This window comes from Pinus tabuliformis, chromosome 4_2 (genome assembly GCF_031772625.1).
Source record: "Pinus tabuliformis cultivar Carrire ecotype Pingquan chromosome 4_2, CPIR1, whole genome shotgun sequence".
NCBI lineage: Eukaryota > Viridiplantae > Streptophyta > Pinopsida > Pinales > Pinaceae > Pinus > Pinus tabuliformis.
Genome location: NC_142304.1, coordinates 79,111,550 through 79,128,916, shown reverse-complemented (window position 1 = coordinate 79,128,916; position 17,367 = coordinate 79,111,550). Strand labels below are relative to the sequence as shown.

The 17,367-nt window shown below is 38.1% G+C and overlaps 1 protein-coding gene across 11 annotated transcripts in view; it reads left to right on the top strand.

Annotated features, from left to right (window-relative positions):
* Positions 1 to 17,367, top strand: part of LOC149168301 (15-cis-phytoene desaturase, chloroplastic/chromoplastic-like) — a 300,807-nt gene that overhangs the window by 234,920 nt on the left and 48,520 nt on the right. For 4 of the 11 annotated variants that reach the window (XR_016259746.1, XM_089428229.1, XM_089428228.1 and 1 more), the window contains one exon: positions 15,877 to 16,039. Coding sequence is in view for 10 of the 11 variants with exons in the window: in XM_089428229.1 (XP_089284355.1) it covers positions 15,877 to 16,039 (163 nt within the window). In the remaining variant the exon portion in view is untranslated. Of the gene's footprint in view, positions 1 to 3,044; positions 3,233 to 15,855; positions 16,040 to 17,367 lie in introns of those variants that run through there. The other 7 variants (XM_089428225.1, XM_089428224.1, XM_089428227.1 and 4 more) reach the window with 4 other exon arrangements.

Genomic DNA, 17,367 nt, shown 5'->3' with positions numbered 1-17,367 from the left:
TTGCCTTCCTTAGCCTCTGCGCTGCCTCTTCCCAGCTCACCCTTGATGATGCAGGCACTGCGTCACCCTTCCTTGTTGTTGCTCTGTTAGAAACAATTTTTGTCACCTTGGGACCGCTGTTTTCTGCTGCTATTGCTACGCTTGGTTGATGTCATTTAGTCCTCCTATGATCTGCAATCACGCTCTGATACCATGTTGAAGTTTCTAAGTTTACTTTGTTAGAAACCCTCCATGCACTTTATCTGATTTATTTCTACCTACTTGTTATTTTCCTTAACAAGTTATTTACAATGTAAATACTGAAAATAAACACTAGTGCATGCTCAACATATCACAGATCAACAACTAAAAGAAACATAAACAAACACACCATTTGACACCATTGTTTTTGGACTAATGTCCCCGAAAAAACCCAATATGGGAAAACCGGTGCAACTATCTGAGGGTTTTCTTATTAAGCAATATCAGAGTACAATTTGGGTGCTAAAATTGGCCTACCCAATAGAGAATTTCCTTGGTAGTAATACCTCTCAGTTTCTGCCAAATCTCCTGGTTGAAACCTCGGATAATCCTTTCGGCAGCTACTCAGCACCAATCTGCTCCAGAAACCCCAGCGTCAACCTCTCTCTCGACTATGTTAGCCCCTCTTTGCCTCACGCTAGCCCTGCGTCACCCCGGATGGGTCTGCGTCAGCCCTGGGAGGCCTTGTGTCAGCCCTCTGGCCCTATGCGTCGCAACGCTGGCCTCTCTGAGGCTCTGCGCAGCTCCCAGTTGCCTTTGCGTGCCCCTGCGTGAGCCCTGGCTGGCTCTGCGTCACTTTCGTTGGCTACTACGGTGGTCTCCCGACACTATCTCTGCATCTCTGTCTCTCTGTACTCAAATGCCCCTCAGCTGCATCTCTCGATCACTAATTCTATCTCTGTTAGCAAACCCCGCTCTAGAGAATAGAATGACTGATCACTCTGGTGTATTCTCCAAGTGACCCTCGAGCCTCCTCTTATACTTGTTCGGTTGACATATCAATGGCTGAGATTAAGTCCCTAATCAACGACTAAGATTAGATCTGGCTTGATCCATGTCTTTTGGACCATTCTAACACAGTTTCATATTAATTCCCATTAATATTTTATTTTCCCTAAGTTTAGACTTCGGGACTCCATTAAAAATATTAGTTATTTTAATATCTCCAGAACTGTTTACAATCTGCCCAAACCCTTTCTGACTATTGGAGATCTCATGTGCTTTAGCCTCTCCACCAAGTTTCATGGCTAGAGCACATCCGATGCTACCTCAAATCAACATGTTCTGTACATGTTTTTCAAACTGAATATTATGTGAACAACCATGATTGGACTATTATCTAAGTTGCAGGAAACATGGGCAGGGGAGGAGTTTCCGTAAGAAACGGAAAGGAAATTCAGAAACGCGTACGGTACAGTCGAGAAACGTGTTTCCGACCGTACTGGCACGTTTCTCGAGGTGGAAATGTGGCCAGTACGGTCGGAAACGCGTTTCTGGGCCGTATGACGTCGTTTCCACATGCAATTTGACTTTTTTTTTTTAATTATTTTGTCTTCTAATTTTTAATTAGGTTATTAAAATGAACTTCATGGTAATGTTAAATTCTTAAAGTAAAAGTGATATTCTCCTTTATTTTAATTAGGTTATTAAAATGAACTTCATGGTAATGTTAAATTCTTAAAAGTGGTATTCTCCTTTATTTTTATTTTCATCCTTCTACTTAAATTTTTAACATTACCATGAAATGAATCAGGATGTTTGAGAGTGGTTTCGCCCTCATTGGATTTCATATGGAGAAAGTAGAATTTTAGATCTAACTCAAAATCCAGCAGACTTATCTATTTTTCAGGATTTCAGGATTGGGGGGATTGCAATGTTTCCATTGGATTTTATCATGTACTAGGGTATGGAACTTGTATTTAATCAAGAGAACCAAGCCCTCTATGCAGGGGAGACTCCCAATAATCAAGAGCATGTAGGGTATGAAACTTGTATTTAATCAAGAGCACTAAGGTCGTTCGACTATGTAGGAGAAGACTCCCAATCAAGCACGAGACAAGAAATTAGAAATTTCTCGTGGCTGATTTTGGATATTTCTATTTTCATTATGTGATCATCCATGAGTAAATGTGATGTAAATTTAGAGACTTATAGTTTATGCATTGACAATTGACAATTTTATCATAATGTAATAAATTAGAATGTATCATATATGCTTTATGATTGCACATATTTCTTAAATGTCCTAATCCTAATATATATATATATATATATATATATATATATATATATATTCGCGTTTCCCCGTTTCCAAAATTTGGGTGGTCACGCTTTGTACCCGTGCCTGTTTCGGAAACTCGTACCCGTTTCCCCATTTCGTGCAACTCAGACTATTATATATTCTCGAACACTATCCCAATGAAACTTCTAGGTGATATCTTTATTTTCTAGGTGCATTGCATGTATCAACATAGATAACATTTGAGTTAGATTTTCATGAAATAATTCAAAAAAGAGAGAAACACCATACGCTAGAAGCATTCAGAAGATGGATAATGAAAGTGCTGGTGTTGATAATTATCATATAGTGTCACAGCCTTAATAAGGCATATATCCTTGAAAGTCTGAAAACTTGGTTTTCAACTAAGAAATTAAGTCTGATTATCTCTGAAATTTATGGTGTTCAAAACAATTCAAGTGAAGATTATGTTCCATATTTGTGAGCGTTTTGCACTAAGGGACTAAATATGTGCCATGGAATCTGTGAGTCATCAATAAAGCTAGACAGGAAGCATATATCTGATTCTAGATAATGAAAGTTGCATAAGGATATAAGAGTGATGGATAATGCAGCCTGAAATAATTCTGTAGAAAATATCTGCTTGGCGTGAATATACTTATTTAATTGATGCTATTATTGGTTTTACTTGATTCGTTAAATACAGCAGGAATGCATTGATTAGTTACCCTATATTTGATTGACTGTCACTGTTTCTTATGGCATATTTGTGTTCTACATATAGGAATATTATGATCCAAATCGATCAATGCTGGAGCTTGTATTTGCACCTGCACAAGAATGGATTGGTCGCAGTGATGAGGACATTCTTGAAGCTACGCTTAAGGAACTCTCCAAACTATTTCCAGATGAAATTGCAGATGATGGATGTAAAGCAAAGGTTTTAAAGTATCATGTTGTTAAAACTCCAAGGTGAGTTCTTGTCCATTGTTGTTTTTGTTATTTATTAATTTCTGTTGTTGGGTGTTTGGTCTATATTCAAGACATGTTCCTTAGATGCGTCATTTGGTGCAAATGGGTGATTTCCCATCCCATTGTTCAGGTGGAATTTGGGGCCCATAATTTAACATTGGAGGCCCTCTTCTAACTGGTCCTGTTCCTTCAAAGAGTTTGGATATCTGGTGACTCTACCTCTGAGAGAGATCAATATCCCTCCCTAGCATTTTGATTGTTTTAGGCTATGTTGCACGGGTTCCCGCACCCGGGGGTGGAGTTCTCGAACCCATCCCGGGTTCCCGCACCCAAGTACTGGATTCGGGTACGGGTTCTTCCTAGAAGAACCTAGAAGAACCGGGTTCTTCAAAAAAAAATTGGGTTCTTTTCCTTTAATGGGTTCTTGGGTTCTTTGAGTTCTTTGGGTTCTTCGGGTTGGGTTCTTTGGGTTCTTCATAAAAAAAACTATATTAAAAATTTAATTTTCAAATAATTTTTATTATTGAAATTAAAAAAAAAAAGATATAAAAAAAATAAATTTAAAAACTTAAAATTATTTTCTTATTAAGTTTTAACTTATAACAAATGTAAAAAACTTTAAAAACCCTAAATCTTTAAGACTTTAACTCTCTATGAACGCACACAAGCAAATATGAAATATCTGATACGTGATTTCATTTAACTTTTTTTCATTTGGTTGAGGCTTGAGCCGTCCCCGTTTACCATTTCCGGCGGCAGTGGGCAGCTTCAGCAGCAGTGGGCAGCTTCAGCGGTAGTGGATAGAGTAGCTTCAACGGCAGTGGTATTTACAAGTTTTCGTTTTCAATTTTATTATTCCATGAAAAACTTTCACAAGACCCGTGTGTGAAAAATATAGGTGCATTATATTACACATTCGAACAGTGAACACCCACAGGGGCTCAACTGCATTAAGAAAAATTACAATAACGTGACAGCTCATACAGTGCTTTTAAAGGCTTGCCGGAATGAATATCACAATTTCTTGCTGTTTCGGACTGTCTGGAACATGAGCCAGAACTGTCAGTCCACTTTTATACACTCAATTCGCCTCCTACAGCTGCGGCATAGTCCCTCCTCCTTGTTGTTGTCAAATGCTGAGCTGTAGGGCTTGATTCATGCCACTGTTTACACAAAACAGCCCACTGTTCACTAAGGAACAGACCTCGGCCTCCCTATGCAGACTCCTGTACCCAACCGAAGCCCTAAACAGAGATGACAATGCCACAAACTTACCTCTACTCAGCCCAGACTTGTTAAATTTTTAATTTTTTATACTATATACTATAATATGAGAAGTATATGTTTCGATTCTTTTAACCTGAAATACTTGCAATTAGATTAATAAAGCGCAGAAAATCTTCATCATTTTTTGCATTAATGAATGGCATTACATAAATGCATTCATACACTGAATATAGCTCTGTGCTATTCTTTACAATATAAACCGTTCAGTGAGAATGTATTTCAACTCAATCATCTGCACAACATTCAGGCCAGTTCCTTATCTACCCTCTAACAATGTTGTTGCTTGCCCTTGCAATGTAATTTCACCATGGATCAACAAAATCCAATTAAATGGTTCAGAATTTGTTCAGGAAAAACAGTTCGTAGTATATATATTTTAATTTTTGAAAAATTGAATCATTACATTAACATATAAATTCTGTGGCTTTTTTTTAGGCTTGTGGCTACATTAAAGTATAAATTATGGCTGCTGGCAGCATATATTTCACTGTTAGTATTTTAAAATTTCCTAGTTCATGTTTGAAGATGCTTTAAGGCAAATTTTGAATGTAGTATGACAATGGACATATATCATGATTCATGTTAATATGTAAACAATGAACAGTTTTTTGGTGATAAATTTTGAAATTTCAATGTCAATGTTGAATGTTCAATGATGTGCATGTTTAAATGATTATCATTAAAGTTTTCTTGTTTAAAGTTGAAAAAATATACAAATTCAAATTTCATATATATTATTAATTATAAATTTATAATTTATAAAATATAATTATTAAAATTTAATATTATTATATTACCCGACGAACCCACGCACTCTGTTTCCAAAAATGCCGTCCCCGTTCCCGTTCCCCTCTCCGTCCCCATCCCCGAACCCACGTTTCATGGCAACATAGGTTTTAGGCCATTTCCTGGGCTGGCCCCTTAGGTTGGGTCTGTTATTGGTTCTCAAAGGCTTCTCGACTTCTCCATTTCATTTCCATCTCTCTAGACCATATCCCCCGCTTCAGGTACTCCCTTGATGTACCAAGTGGCCTCTTGTCATCTAAGTAGTACTTGACCACACTTTGTCAACAAGTCCAAGGAAACAGAATGCAATGACACAAAGAAATTTTTTCAAAGTTCGAAGTCATCAGCCAACACAATTTTATCATGTAAACTGAATTTCTGCAAGTTGCATTGTAAATGATGCTAGTATGACCGTTTAATTATGTAACAACACCTAGGTAAGCCTCTGATGTTGGCAACCAATTTCATCTTAGAAATTTTTTAACCTTGCTGAATTATGTGTGTTTCTAAACATGGATAATCGACAAAGTTTTTCTTCCAGCGTAAATCCTAAAGCTAGGGTGGAATTTCTTGACAAGATCTTAGGTGAGTCCTAGTGTTATATCGAGTCTTTGTAAAAGTGTATATGGAAATAATTTACGCACATTTGACTAAATTATTTTATTACAAACCAGTAACCACTTGGTCTATACTAAATCATATTCTGTCGCAGAATTGAGTAAGTTGTTGAGGGTATGAGTCTAAATGCGTTTTTCCCTTTCAAGGGTTGATATTGTAATAATCTGATGTAAAAAAATATTCTAGTGCATGGTCCTTCATCTTTATACACCATGGCTAAAATGTTTGAGGGTGGAAAAACTCAATCCCCTCTAGTGCCAATTAATTATTTTTTCTAGCTAAATTAAATAAAAATCCTAAGTTAGAACATTAATTAATTTTGAGTTAAAAAATAATTATAGAGAAATTAATTTCTATCCAAGTGGAAAATAATTTAAAATTCGTGGGTCAAAGAGAAGTCAATTTTTGGAGTTACCCCACCAAGGGAAAAATGGATATTTTAAGAAAATTTGAGCCCTTGGACCTTGGTGGTTAAGTCAAAGTCTAATTTTGGAGGAAATAAATCCAAAAATATTATTTTTTGGATTAATTAAAGTGTGTTTTAAAAAAATTCGAATTTTTCCTCAAAATAAAAAATTTGATGGTGGAAATTAAAAGATGATGAAGTTATTTTCAACGGTCAAGATTATTTTGACCGGGATCAAACCAACTAGCCGTTATTTTCTACTTGGAGGGGTTGCTCTGTATAAAGAAGTCATTTTTCTTCTATTGAAAATCTTTTGGATGAGGTGTTTTTCTTTTGTACTGGGCTACAACTCTACTGGGAACTTTTTTTGTCATAATAGAAAGACTTTGGGGTTCAGTTCATGGTATTCTTCTTCTGCTGATCTATAGTATATATTGTGCTGAATATTTTTTATAATAAATTGTGATTTCATTTGTCGGTGATAAGAACATTCTATTGGTACATGCTATGTTAGGTGATCTGATTCACCATATGATTTAACAATTTGTCCTTGAGAAAATTATAGAGATTTACAGGTACGCTAGCCCTTAGGCTTCAAGTTCACAGACTGTAGGGAAGAACAAACTTTTTTTGGGCTCTAAGTTTTCATTTTGGTAAATTATTTTGTAGGAGGGTTTTGGCTTGGCTATCTTAAGAAATTATCCATCCAAAAATTTTATTTCAAAATTGCCAACTTTTATTTTTTATTTTTTATTTTGATGTTGGGCTAAAAAATAATTATTTTGCTAATAAGAGCTCACAAATTTAATTTGTAAACATTGTAAACATTTGTAAAGTAAATCTAACCCTTGTTTTTTTATTTTTCTCTTAATTTTGTATAGTTAAAGGGGTTTTGGGGTTTTACTATTTTTGTATATATCGGGGTTTTAGGAAATTTTCTTTTAATTTTGTGTAGGAAAATTCTCAAGCCAACAGAGAAGATCGAAATTTATTGTGGAGGAACTAGCCCTAGGGCTAGGGTTTCAAGGATTTTCTCCTCCGAGGCAAGATATATAGCATTTTAGACAAATTCTTCAACAAGAGGAGAGCTGAATTAAGCCCTAGAGGCCTTGATCTAGCTTACTAAGGCCCTAGAGCCTCAATGCACAACCAAAAAGGAGGGCTGCACGCCCAACAAGGTAATATTTTGGGATTTCAAGATCAAATTTTTGTGTTTTCTAACGTACCTTTGGTGATTGTAGGGGTTTCATAATTTTTTAGGCTTTCAAGGCCTAGTTGAGCCTCCTCTAACCCTTGCCGCAACCTTGATTGCATTCTTTGCTGAGGCCACAACTCTATTGAGACCACTATTTTAAAAAACAGCCGAGTCAATCCGAGTTATAGGTTGACTGGGTCGACTCGGTGGGTGACTCAGACTGGCTGACCGGGTTGTTACGGAGCCAACCGAGTTGGATACTGACTCGGTTGGCTCGGTAACAACCCGACCAACTCGGCCCAGTCCGAGTCATACAAGACAAGTTCTTGGAGGAACCTTGTGAATGGGTTAGACTTCCAGTTGCATCTTGTCTCAGTAACATCATGAGACTGACCGCCCCCATAGCTCCTTACAATAATGATGTTATGAGGAAAGTTTTCAGACTGCTAATAGAAACCTTCTAAGACTTGGACAACAATGCAGGGCTCTACCTTTGGGATGAAGCTTGAGATTTTAGGAGGCATAGCCATGACTAGGAGTTATGAGATCATGTTTGATCTGGACCATGACGGTTTGATCCTACAAAGTTTCCAATGCTTCTTCAGCATTAGGAAACATCATTTTGACATAGTTGTAGCAAGCATGCAGTCCATCCTGTCTTCATGTATGAGAGGCTGTGATGCCATTTGTCGGGAGCTACAGTCTGTATTGTTGTCTGTTGTCTGTATTGTTTAGAAGAAGAAAGATCTCTCCAAGATCAAGTGCTTCCACTGTGGGGAGTTGGGTCATTATGCGACCCAGTGTCCAAGGAAGAAGAGTAAGGGAGAGTCTTCTGAGACTAAGGCAGCGCCAACACGGGCAGAGAAGGAAGTGGAGATAGATGATGACTGTTCCATGAGTGCACACACGCCACTTGAGTTGAAGTGGAGAGACATCGAGCTGTAGTCAGGAGGACTATAGGCGATAAGGGACAGGATCCTTGAGGTACCCAGCCTCTTGGATTAGACCTTGCTACGGGAGCCCCGACGAGGAGTAGCAAGACTGGTTGAGTTAGGTAGAGACGAATGCGGATGGAGTGATAGAGAGAGCTACAGTGTAGGAGTCACGAGACAGCGCGAGGCTAGCAGACTGCAGTAGTGCGAGAGGCGCAGGAGTGCTGCACCAGTGCAGGATGGCACAGAGAGGTGTGTAACGGTGCGAGATGCAGGGGGTTGTTGCAGCAGCTCAGAGGTCGGAGACGAAGCACTTGCCAGTGGCAAAGGAAGCTTCAACATCAGTGGGTGTCTCTAGCTCAACAGGGAGGTCAGATTGGGAGATCAGTTACTTCTCAGTAACTGAGTTGTAGTGCAGCAGTGGGCAGCATGATGCAACTTGATGAGAGGAGGTGTAGTGCGGATGCAGTGCTGGGAGAAAAGACCAAAAACAACACGGATGCAGAGGGAGTTGTCGTACAGATGCAGCAGTGGCAGTGGCAGTGGTAGAACCATGGGTAGCAGTATAGGATGCAGCAATGCAGAGGATGTTGGGCAGGAAGGCCTAGTGTCAACACAGGTACCGGTGCCGGATGATTAGAGTAATACTCAGTGAGGAGTATTGCTAGAGCACAATCCTCGCCAAGAGGGAGTGTTGATTTGGGGTAGCATCGGATGTGCTTTAGCCATGAAATTTGGTAGAGAGGTTGGGGCACATGAGATCTCCAATACCTAGAAAGGGTTTGGGCAGATTCTAAACAAATAAGGAGATATTAAAATAATTAATATTTTAATGGAGTCCCTAAGTCTAAACTTAGGAAAAATAAAATATTAATGTGTTTTAATACGAATCTGTGTTAGAATCGTCCAAAAGACATGGAGCAAACCAGATTTGATCTTAGCCGTTGATTAGGGACTTAATCTCGGTCGTTGATATGTCAACAGAAAAAGTATAATAGGAGGTTTGAGGGTCACTTGGAGAACACACCAGAGTGATCAATCATTCTATTCTTTAGAGCGGGGTTTGCTAATAGAGATAGAATCAGTGATCAGAGAGCAGCTGAAGGGCATTGAGTACGGAGAGACAGAGAGGTAGAGATAGTGGCGGGAGAGCAGCAGAACAACCAGAGAAAGAGATAGCAGGAGCAACTTGTGCTCACTTAGGGCCACACAGAGGCAGCTAAGTGCTGCGCAGAGCACCAGAGAGGCCAACATAGCTGACGCAGAGGCTCAAAGAGCTGATGTAGGGCCTCCTGGGGCTGATGCAGGCTAAGATATGCTAACGCAGGGCCAACGTTGGGCTAGGAGAGGCTGGCGCAGTCCAGATTGGGCAAATGCTGGGGTTTCTGGGGCAGATTGGTGCTGAGAAGGTGAACCACTCATTTTGCTCATATGCCATAGGAGAAGGTGAACCACTCATCCTATGCATATGTCAATCGTAGGGGAAGGTGAACCACTCACCCTGCATGTATGTGTCTGGGTAGGGGAAGGTGAACCACTCACCCTGCATCTATGTGTCCGGGTAGGGGAAGGTGAACCACTCTCCCTACACACATGTCAACCATAATGGGGTATCATAGGGGAAGGTGAACCACTTACCCTATATCCAACATGGCACTAGGGGAATGTGAACCACTCACCGTATGGTCGCTTATAGCTAGCTCCAAGAAGTACCCCATGCCTTTAGGAGCTCCCACAGTTCTGTGTCCAACTCATATGGGACCCTCATAAGGGGGTTGTTCCACGACTCCAAATCTCTCGTGGAAGGTTAATTATTTGACCTTCCCGAGATGATTTGTGAGAATGTTTGCAACCTGCTCATCTGTCCTAATGTGTTGGAGCCTAACTGCTCCTCGTTGCACCCTATCTTAGATAAAGTGGTACCTAATATCAATATGCTTGGAGCAGATGTAAAAATGGGATTCTATGATAAACGAATCCCACTCTAGTTGTCGCAAAATATCATGGTCGTATCTAGCACGTGTTCAAATAACTCACTGAAGAGCTTCCTCAACGAGAGTGCTTCATAATTGGCCATACTCGCAACAATGTATTCGTCCTCGACGGTGCTTAGTGCAACCGATTTCCGCGTCCTACTCATCCAAGATATAGAAGCAACCCCAAAGAGAAGCAACACCCAGACGTGCTGTTACGATCCACCACACTGCCAGCCCAATTAACATCTGAATATCCATGTAGTCTCAAATCCCCAACAGTGTATCCCAGTCCATAGTAGATTGTGCCCTGGAGACATCTCAAGAGATTCTTGACAACAATCCAATGAATGTGATGCGGCTCGACCATATAGCCTGGAATGTTAGTAAAATCACAAGGGGCGAGCAAATCGTTCATGATGTCATGTTCACTTGACCCTAAAAGAGCAAATGGATACCGAAGGGAGGCTCCTGTCCAAGATTAGCAAGAAGTCTACGAGAAGAAGGCTTCAAGCAGAAATCTTTGTAGAAAATGAAATAAGTGGATTTGCCACTTGAACATGAATCTAACTCTGAAATCCAACATGCAAAAACAAAAAGTTAGTGGATTTCCAAAGTACAAGAAGACTTGTCCCCGAGAACGGTGCCAAAGATGTTATGCTTGCCGCCTACCCCTACCAGTTAGTAAGAAAAGCCTTTAACCCCACAAGGTATGGTTGGCGGGTTGGCAGCAAGAACAAAGAGTTGGGATTGTCACCTATTCCCAACTCTCTCTGTCTAAGCTATCTCCTAGGTTAGCTAAGGGGGGTGGTCGCTAAATGAAAAGTTAAGTTAAAGGGTGATGTGAGATTTCTAGGAGATGTAGTTAAAGTTAATAATGCTTATAAAAAATATCCTGTTTCCAAGAAATAAACAAGCATATGAATAAACAAGCAAAATTGAAATATATTCGAAATATAGACTAGTGCCTTCAAGTAAATAACAATAGCTTGGTCAAATTGAAATCAAGATACAAATGATAGACAATTCAAATGTTAGACCAAGACAAGCATATGAACATCAATTGCAACTATAAAGGAAATAGTAGTTTGGAAGTGAATGCCCCAAATAACAAGATACACCAATTACTCACGAGCATAATGATCATCAAAGAAATAACATGAAATCGAATTGCACCAATGAACAATATTCCAAGTACAAGAAAATTAAATTGTTGGAAAAGTAAAAGATTCACAATACTTGCATCATAAATGCTTCTTGAAATAAAAAATTGATATTTGCAAATGAAATTCAAAACACATCAAAATAGCAAAATAGGAAATTGCAAGTAAAGTAAAATGGTGATGTAATTGTGCTCTTGGTTTATTTTATTAGCTAAATTCTAAAAACAAGATTTCAATTAAACTCCAATCCTCAGACCTCACCCTTGCTCAAAAATTTGCACCTCACAATGAGGAGTCAATAGAGGTGGAGGGTCCCTATATGTCTATACAACCAACTTAAGCTGGAAGTTAATTTTAGTAATGCATGTAAGATTTCCCAAAGTAGCTTGCAAATGCTTGAATAGTGAGGTATGAAATTTGATGTGCACAATAGCTTTGCAAAAGAAACTCTTAACTTGAGAAAATGAAAGACAACTTGCTTGACATGAAAGTAAATGATTGCCTTGAAAGATAAAATTGCACAATACACAATGCTCCAAATATACTCAAAATGGAAATGTGGCACAACCATAAAGCATGAATGATTTAGACAATAGCCAAGCCAAGTATGTCAAAGTTTGCTAAAAAAAATAATGAAGATGCTTGCACAAAGTGAGAGTAAATTGTTTTGTGAAGGAAAATGTAAATTTGAGACTTGTAGCAACAATTGTAATAATGAAGATGCTCACACAAAGTGAGAGTAAATTGTTTTGTGAAGGAAACTGTAAATTTGAGACTTGTAGCAACAATTGTAAATGGTGCAAGTTTAAAGAACTTTAGCAAACTTGAAGAAAGTAAATGAGATGTGTGGCTATGTTAATTACCAATTTAAAGCATGCATGTGATATGTTGTAAAAAAAATGGAAATGTTAGAGCCAACAAGTCATTCCAACCACAAGTTTTATCCCAAAGTGGAGAGATATGGATGCCAATGGGTAAAACGCACGCTCCAACAAAAGAGAAATTTTGTTATTATGGTTTACAATGATGGTTAGGGCCTCTTAGAGGGCTGCCCAAAAGGTTGATGGGAACAATACAATAATAGCTCTTTGAATAACAATGAATTCCCCACAAGAATGGGAGCCTCAAGAGAGAAGAAGAGGCATTACAATTAGAAATTAGAAGCTCCAAAGTGATGCACGACCTAGCTTCTTCCACAAGCACTCCTTATGCCCATGACCTCCTTGGAAATGAATCTTTGGAGCTTGAGAGAACCTACAAGGAAAAATGTTAGAGCTGCAAAACTAAAACCAAAGTTAGTGTGAAAAGAGGGCATGTAAGTGAGTGATAATGCTACAAAATGATATACAAAAACTAAATCAAGTGATGGGAAAAGACCCCATCACTTGTCTAGCTTATGAAAAGCTCTTGATTAGCTAGATAAGAAATGAAAGCACAAGAGTAAAAGATGAAGATTTGCTTGAAATAATTGACTTAAGCACAAACTATGTCAAAAGGATCCCTGCAAAACCAACACTTTTGAAAGATAAGCTTATAAGATTCAAATAATGATAGGAGCTCCTTGAAGACAATGCCAAGAGTGGGTCGGTTTCTTAAAGACTTCCCCTCACACTTGCTACTCAATCCAAAATGTTCTCTACAAAACTTCAAAGTACATTAGCTCATATAGATTAAATCAATAGACAATGGCAAGAAAACTCTAGAATCTGTATGAAAATAGACAGATTTGTTTAGCTTAGAGCATATCAATAAACCAATTGTAAACATAAGATATTTGTATATTCACAACTCTATAAAAGCATACGAGAAAATACACAATAAAACATAAGTAGAGAATTATATCATCATTGAATCAAATACATGCTCCAAGAGAGAAACACCCATGAATGAACTCTAAACACTTTTTTATTCATATGAAACACAAGTATACATAGGAGGAGAGTCTTCCCAAGCACAATAGCTAGTACAAAATATTACAATGAGAGCACAAATCTCTTATTATATAGAAGTTTGAGAGCCAATCCCAAGACAAATGTGAAAAACCCAAAGAAAATGGGTGACAATCCCAAAGCGCACCTACATGCAAATTCGAATTTCCTAAGTGGCATCAAGAATCCCTCAAGCAAAATCAAATTCCATGATGATATGACAAGTGTATATGGGTAGGAACTAATGTGGGGACAATTTCCCATAAAAATCTTTGCCAAATATTCTCCCAAATCCTCCCAAATGTGCATTAATTCCACAAATTCGAATTTCTCAGTCAAAAGTTGGTACATTTATGTCAATAAATTTGCTTTCCTTGAGTGGGCCATATATTTATCATGCAAGGTGCCAAATCATCCTCCAACTTGTCCTTTGACTTGAGATAATTTCCAAGTCATTTTCATGTGATTTTGTCACATGGAGCAATTTATTTCTCTCCATTTAATTTATTTCTGGTTTAATTTAATACTAGATTTCCCACTAAACTTAGAAAAAGTGGGTTTTGAGGGTCTAAAACACATTTTTGACCTCTCAAAGTGTGTCATAGTATAAAGTTGAGAGTGAGAGGTGTAATTTTCATTACTCGTACCCGATACAACTTCTCTAGACAACACTTATTAAATTTCATATACGAATTTTATTCCAATTTCTGCCCTGCAAGAATTTTAAAAATTAAAAGGTGCCCCCCTAGACCTAATCAAATTCCACAATTTTTTTTTGATCTAGTATGATAATATACATTGAACCTAGACACTAGGACTCACCCAAGGCCTTTTAATTTAATTATTCATTTCACCTCTTAATGTTGTTTTTTCTCTACAAGTGAAAATGAACAATTAAATTGATCCTCTTGAAAAGGGACATTACATTCCCTGGAAGTCCTAACAACCTCCTTTTTCTATGAAAAATAGCTTTGTTCACTCATTCCTCACACGTTCTTCAGCTAGAGGAGCTTCATTTTTTCTCTCCAAGTGAGAATGAACAATTAAAGTGATCCTCTTGGAAAGGGACACTAAATTCTCTAGAAGTCCTGACAGCCTCCTTTTTCTGTCAAAAATAACTTTGTTCACTCATTCCTCACACATTCCTCAGCAAGAGGAGCTGCCGACAATGGCAGCAAGTACTTTACTTGTGATTTGGAGCATTGTGAGCAAGCTTTGGTGCATTTACGGCAAGTGAATAGTTGTGGGCAGCAAGAAGAGGAGTGTGGGCTAATTTTGGATTTTGTATCATGAACTGATCTATGGGAGTTAATAAAGACATGGTTTTCTTTCTAAAATGTCATTTATGTGCCTCATTCTTTTTCTTTCAAGATAATGTGCTATTTGTAAGAATATGTATGTATGATGTTTCCCCTGACATTTCCATTTTGGAGGGGTCACATTTCCAGCCTTATCTGTTTCTGGAAATTTCTAGATGTTTCCACATTTTGTGCAACTTAGCTGTAGATGTGGCATGAACACTTACAAGTGGAAACCATGGGAGAGAAGATTAATGCAGGTCTTAATGGACTCAAAACAAGTTGTTCTCTTCTTTAAAATTGGTCTTACAATTTTTTTTGACAAAACAAAGGCTTAGGCACTCTTTATGTAATGGTGTAACAGTATTTACAATTTGAACACTTTTCTCTGCTTTCTAAATTTCATGTCTGTTTTGTGCAAAGAGCACTACTAGAGTTGGTGGGAGACCCTCATTCTTTCAAATTTTCTCCATGTGATTCGAACAAATAAAGCGGAATAAAATTATAAATGTCCATGGATGACCAGAACTGGTCAATAGGACTAAGAAGAATAACCTTTGACAACAGCATTAAGGAGTACCTAAAGCATCTCCTAAGCAATTCTAAAATCAGAGGTTAAGGCAAGAAAGGAAAAGTAGACAATATAGTAGAAAGGGATGAAGCCCAAAAGGGTATAATACTTAAGGAGAAAAAGGCCTCCCAGTGACATTGCTGCATCATGATTCATGACAGGTCCTCCAAGAAACAGCCTAGTCTATGGAGGCTGACGGAGGCAAACATCCTATCTAGCATCAGAAATAATGCATTTCTCCTTTTAACTTATTGAAGTAACTTGCGTATATTACTGTTTTGTAATTAGTATTGACATGCCCTCTTTTTTTGTTTCTGTTTTTTAGACATTTTCCTGTCATCTACAATTCGGCATTCTTAGTAAATTTATTAAAGATATGTTCTTTCTCACTAGCATGCATGAGATTGTTCAGATCTGTTACAAGATAATTTCATAGAGATATGTGTTCAGTTTTTACCCTAAGCAGAAGGTGCACATTTCTTGCCAGGTCCGTCTACAAGACAGTACCCAATTGCGAACCTTGTCGTCCTCTGCAGAGGTCGCCTATTAAGGGATTTTATTTATCTGGTGATTATACGAAGCAGAAATATTTAGCATCAATGGAAGGTGCAGTGCTGTCAGGGAAGCTTTGTGCTCAGGCTATTTTACAGGTACTTCACTATTTATGCTAGCTAGATTTTCTGCCAGTTCGTATTTACCATTAGGCTTACATCTTGATATTTGGAAGGATTTGTACAAGATCTTATTTAACATTTTTTAGTTTGAATTAACATGTCATATGTTGAAAATTTTGTCCTGCAACATGTTATATTTACTTAGTGTCTTTGATATTTCATCACATTTCCATTCTTGTACCTAGGTAAGTTGTATATTTAATCACATTTTCACGTTTTACCCCATTACACTTGCATCTCATCACTTTCCCTTGGATGGCACATGACACAGTTTACTTATAATCCCACAGGTTTTATTTCATGATAACCTTTGATTTGTCATATTTCTACTTTTTCACCATTTCAGTGTATGAACACATCAAAATGATTTGGGATATTTCATTTGTTGATTAATTGAGCGCAACCCTTCGGATGACTGCTACATTATTGGCATATTAATTCTCATATGCTATAATCTTTCATTGAGGCCTGATTTCCTAAATTTTATTTTAATTTTTTAGTTGTTAATGTATCTTTACATCTATGTGGTAGACAGATAAGGGTAGTGCCTCCCCTTCGGCATATGTAGCCTACTTTTTGGGCATGTCACATCTTTATCGTCTAGCACACATATTGAGTCTTGCATGTTGTCTAAGGGGTTAGTTATGCACTTAGTTTTTAAAAGTGATCCAACTCAACTCAACTAAGTTGACTCAGTCGTATTGACTCGACCATTTGCTCAGTTCGGAAAGCTGGTCTGGTACCAAAACAGGTGATTCCACGCATCACTGAGTTGATTCAGTACTATTACCCACCAAAAGTGGGTGACCCCTAGGAGTAGCTTTCCTCCTAATCATCTCTTCCAGCCAGCAGCCAGCAACCCCTAAGAGCCACTTTGTAGCTGATGCGACGTGCCATCCATAACAACGTGCAATTAGGTGCTTATGCTTGTTTGTATTTGGGCATTCTGGCTTGGATTATAAGGTAACTTGGAAGAAAGAAGGGTTTTGGTTGTAGTCTTGTTCCCTCACCTTAAAAGAGGTCATTTAGGTCATCCTCTAGGGCTCCATTTGTTATCTAGCCCTAGCTCAAGAACACACCAAAAGAAAGGTAAAATGTTTGCCTTAGAGCTGGTAACAAAATGCTTTAAAGAAAGTAAAATATTCTTTTTTAGAAAGTTGCGAAGGCCTTCTTGACCATGAATATGTCAACAGTTCCAAGAAGCAAAGTATATAGCAGTGGATACATGTTTTGTTTAGTCATTGTCGTCTTTGTAATCCCAAACCCTGCAATTTTGTTGTAAAAAAGATTCTAGTATGACTATG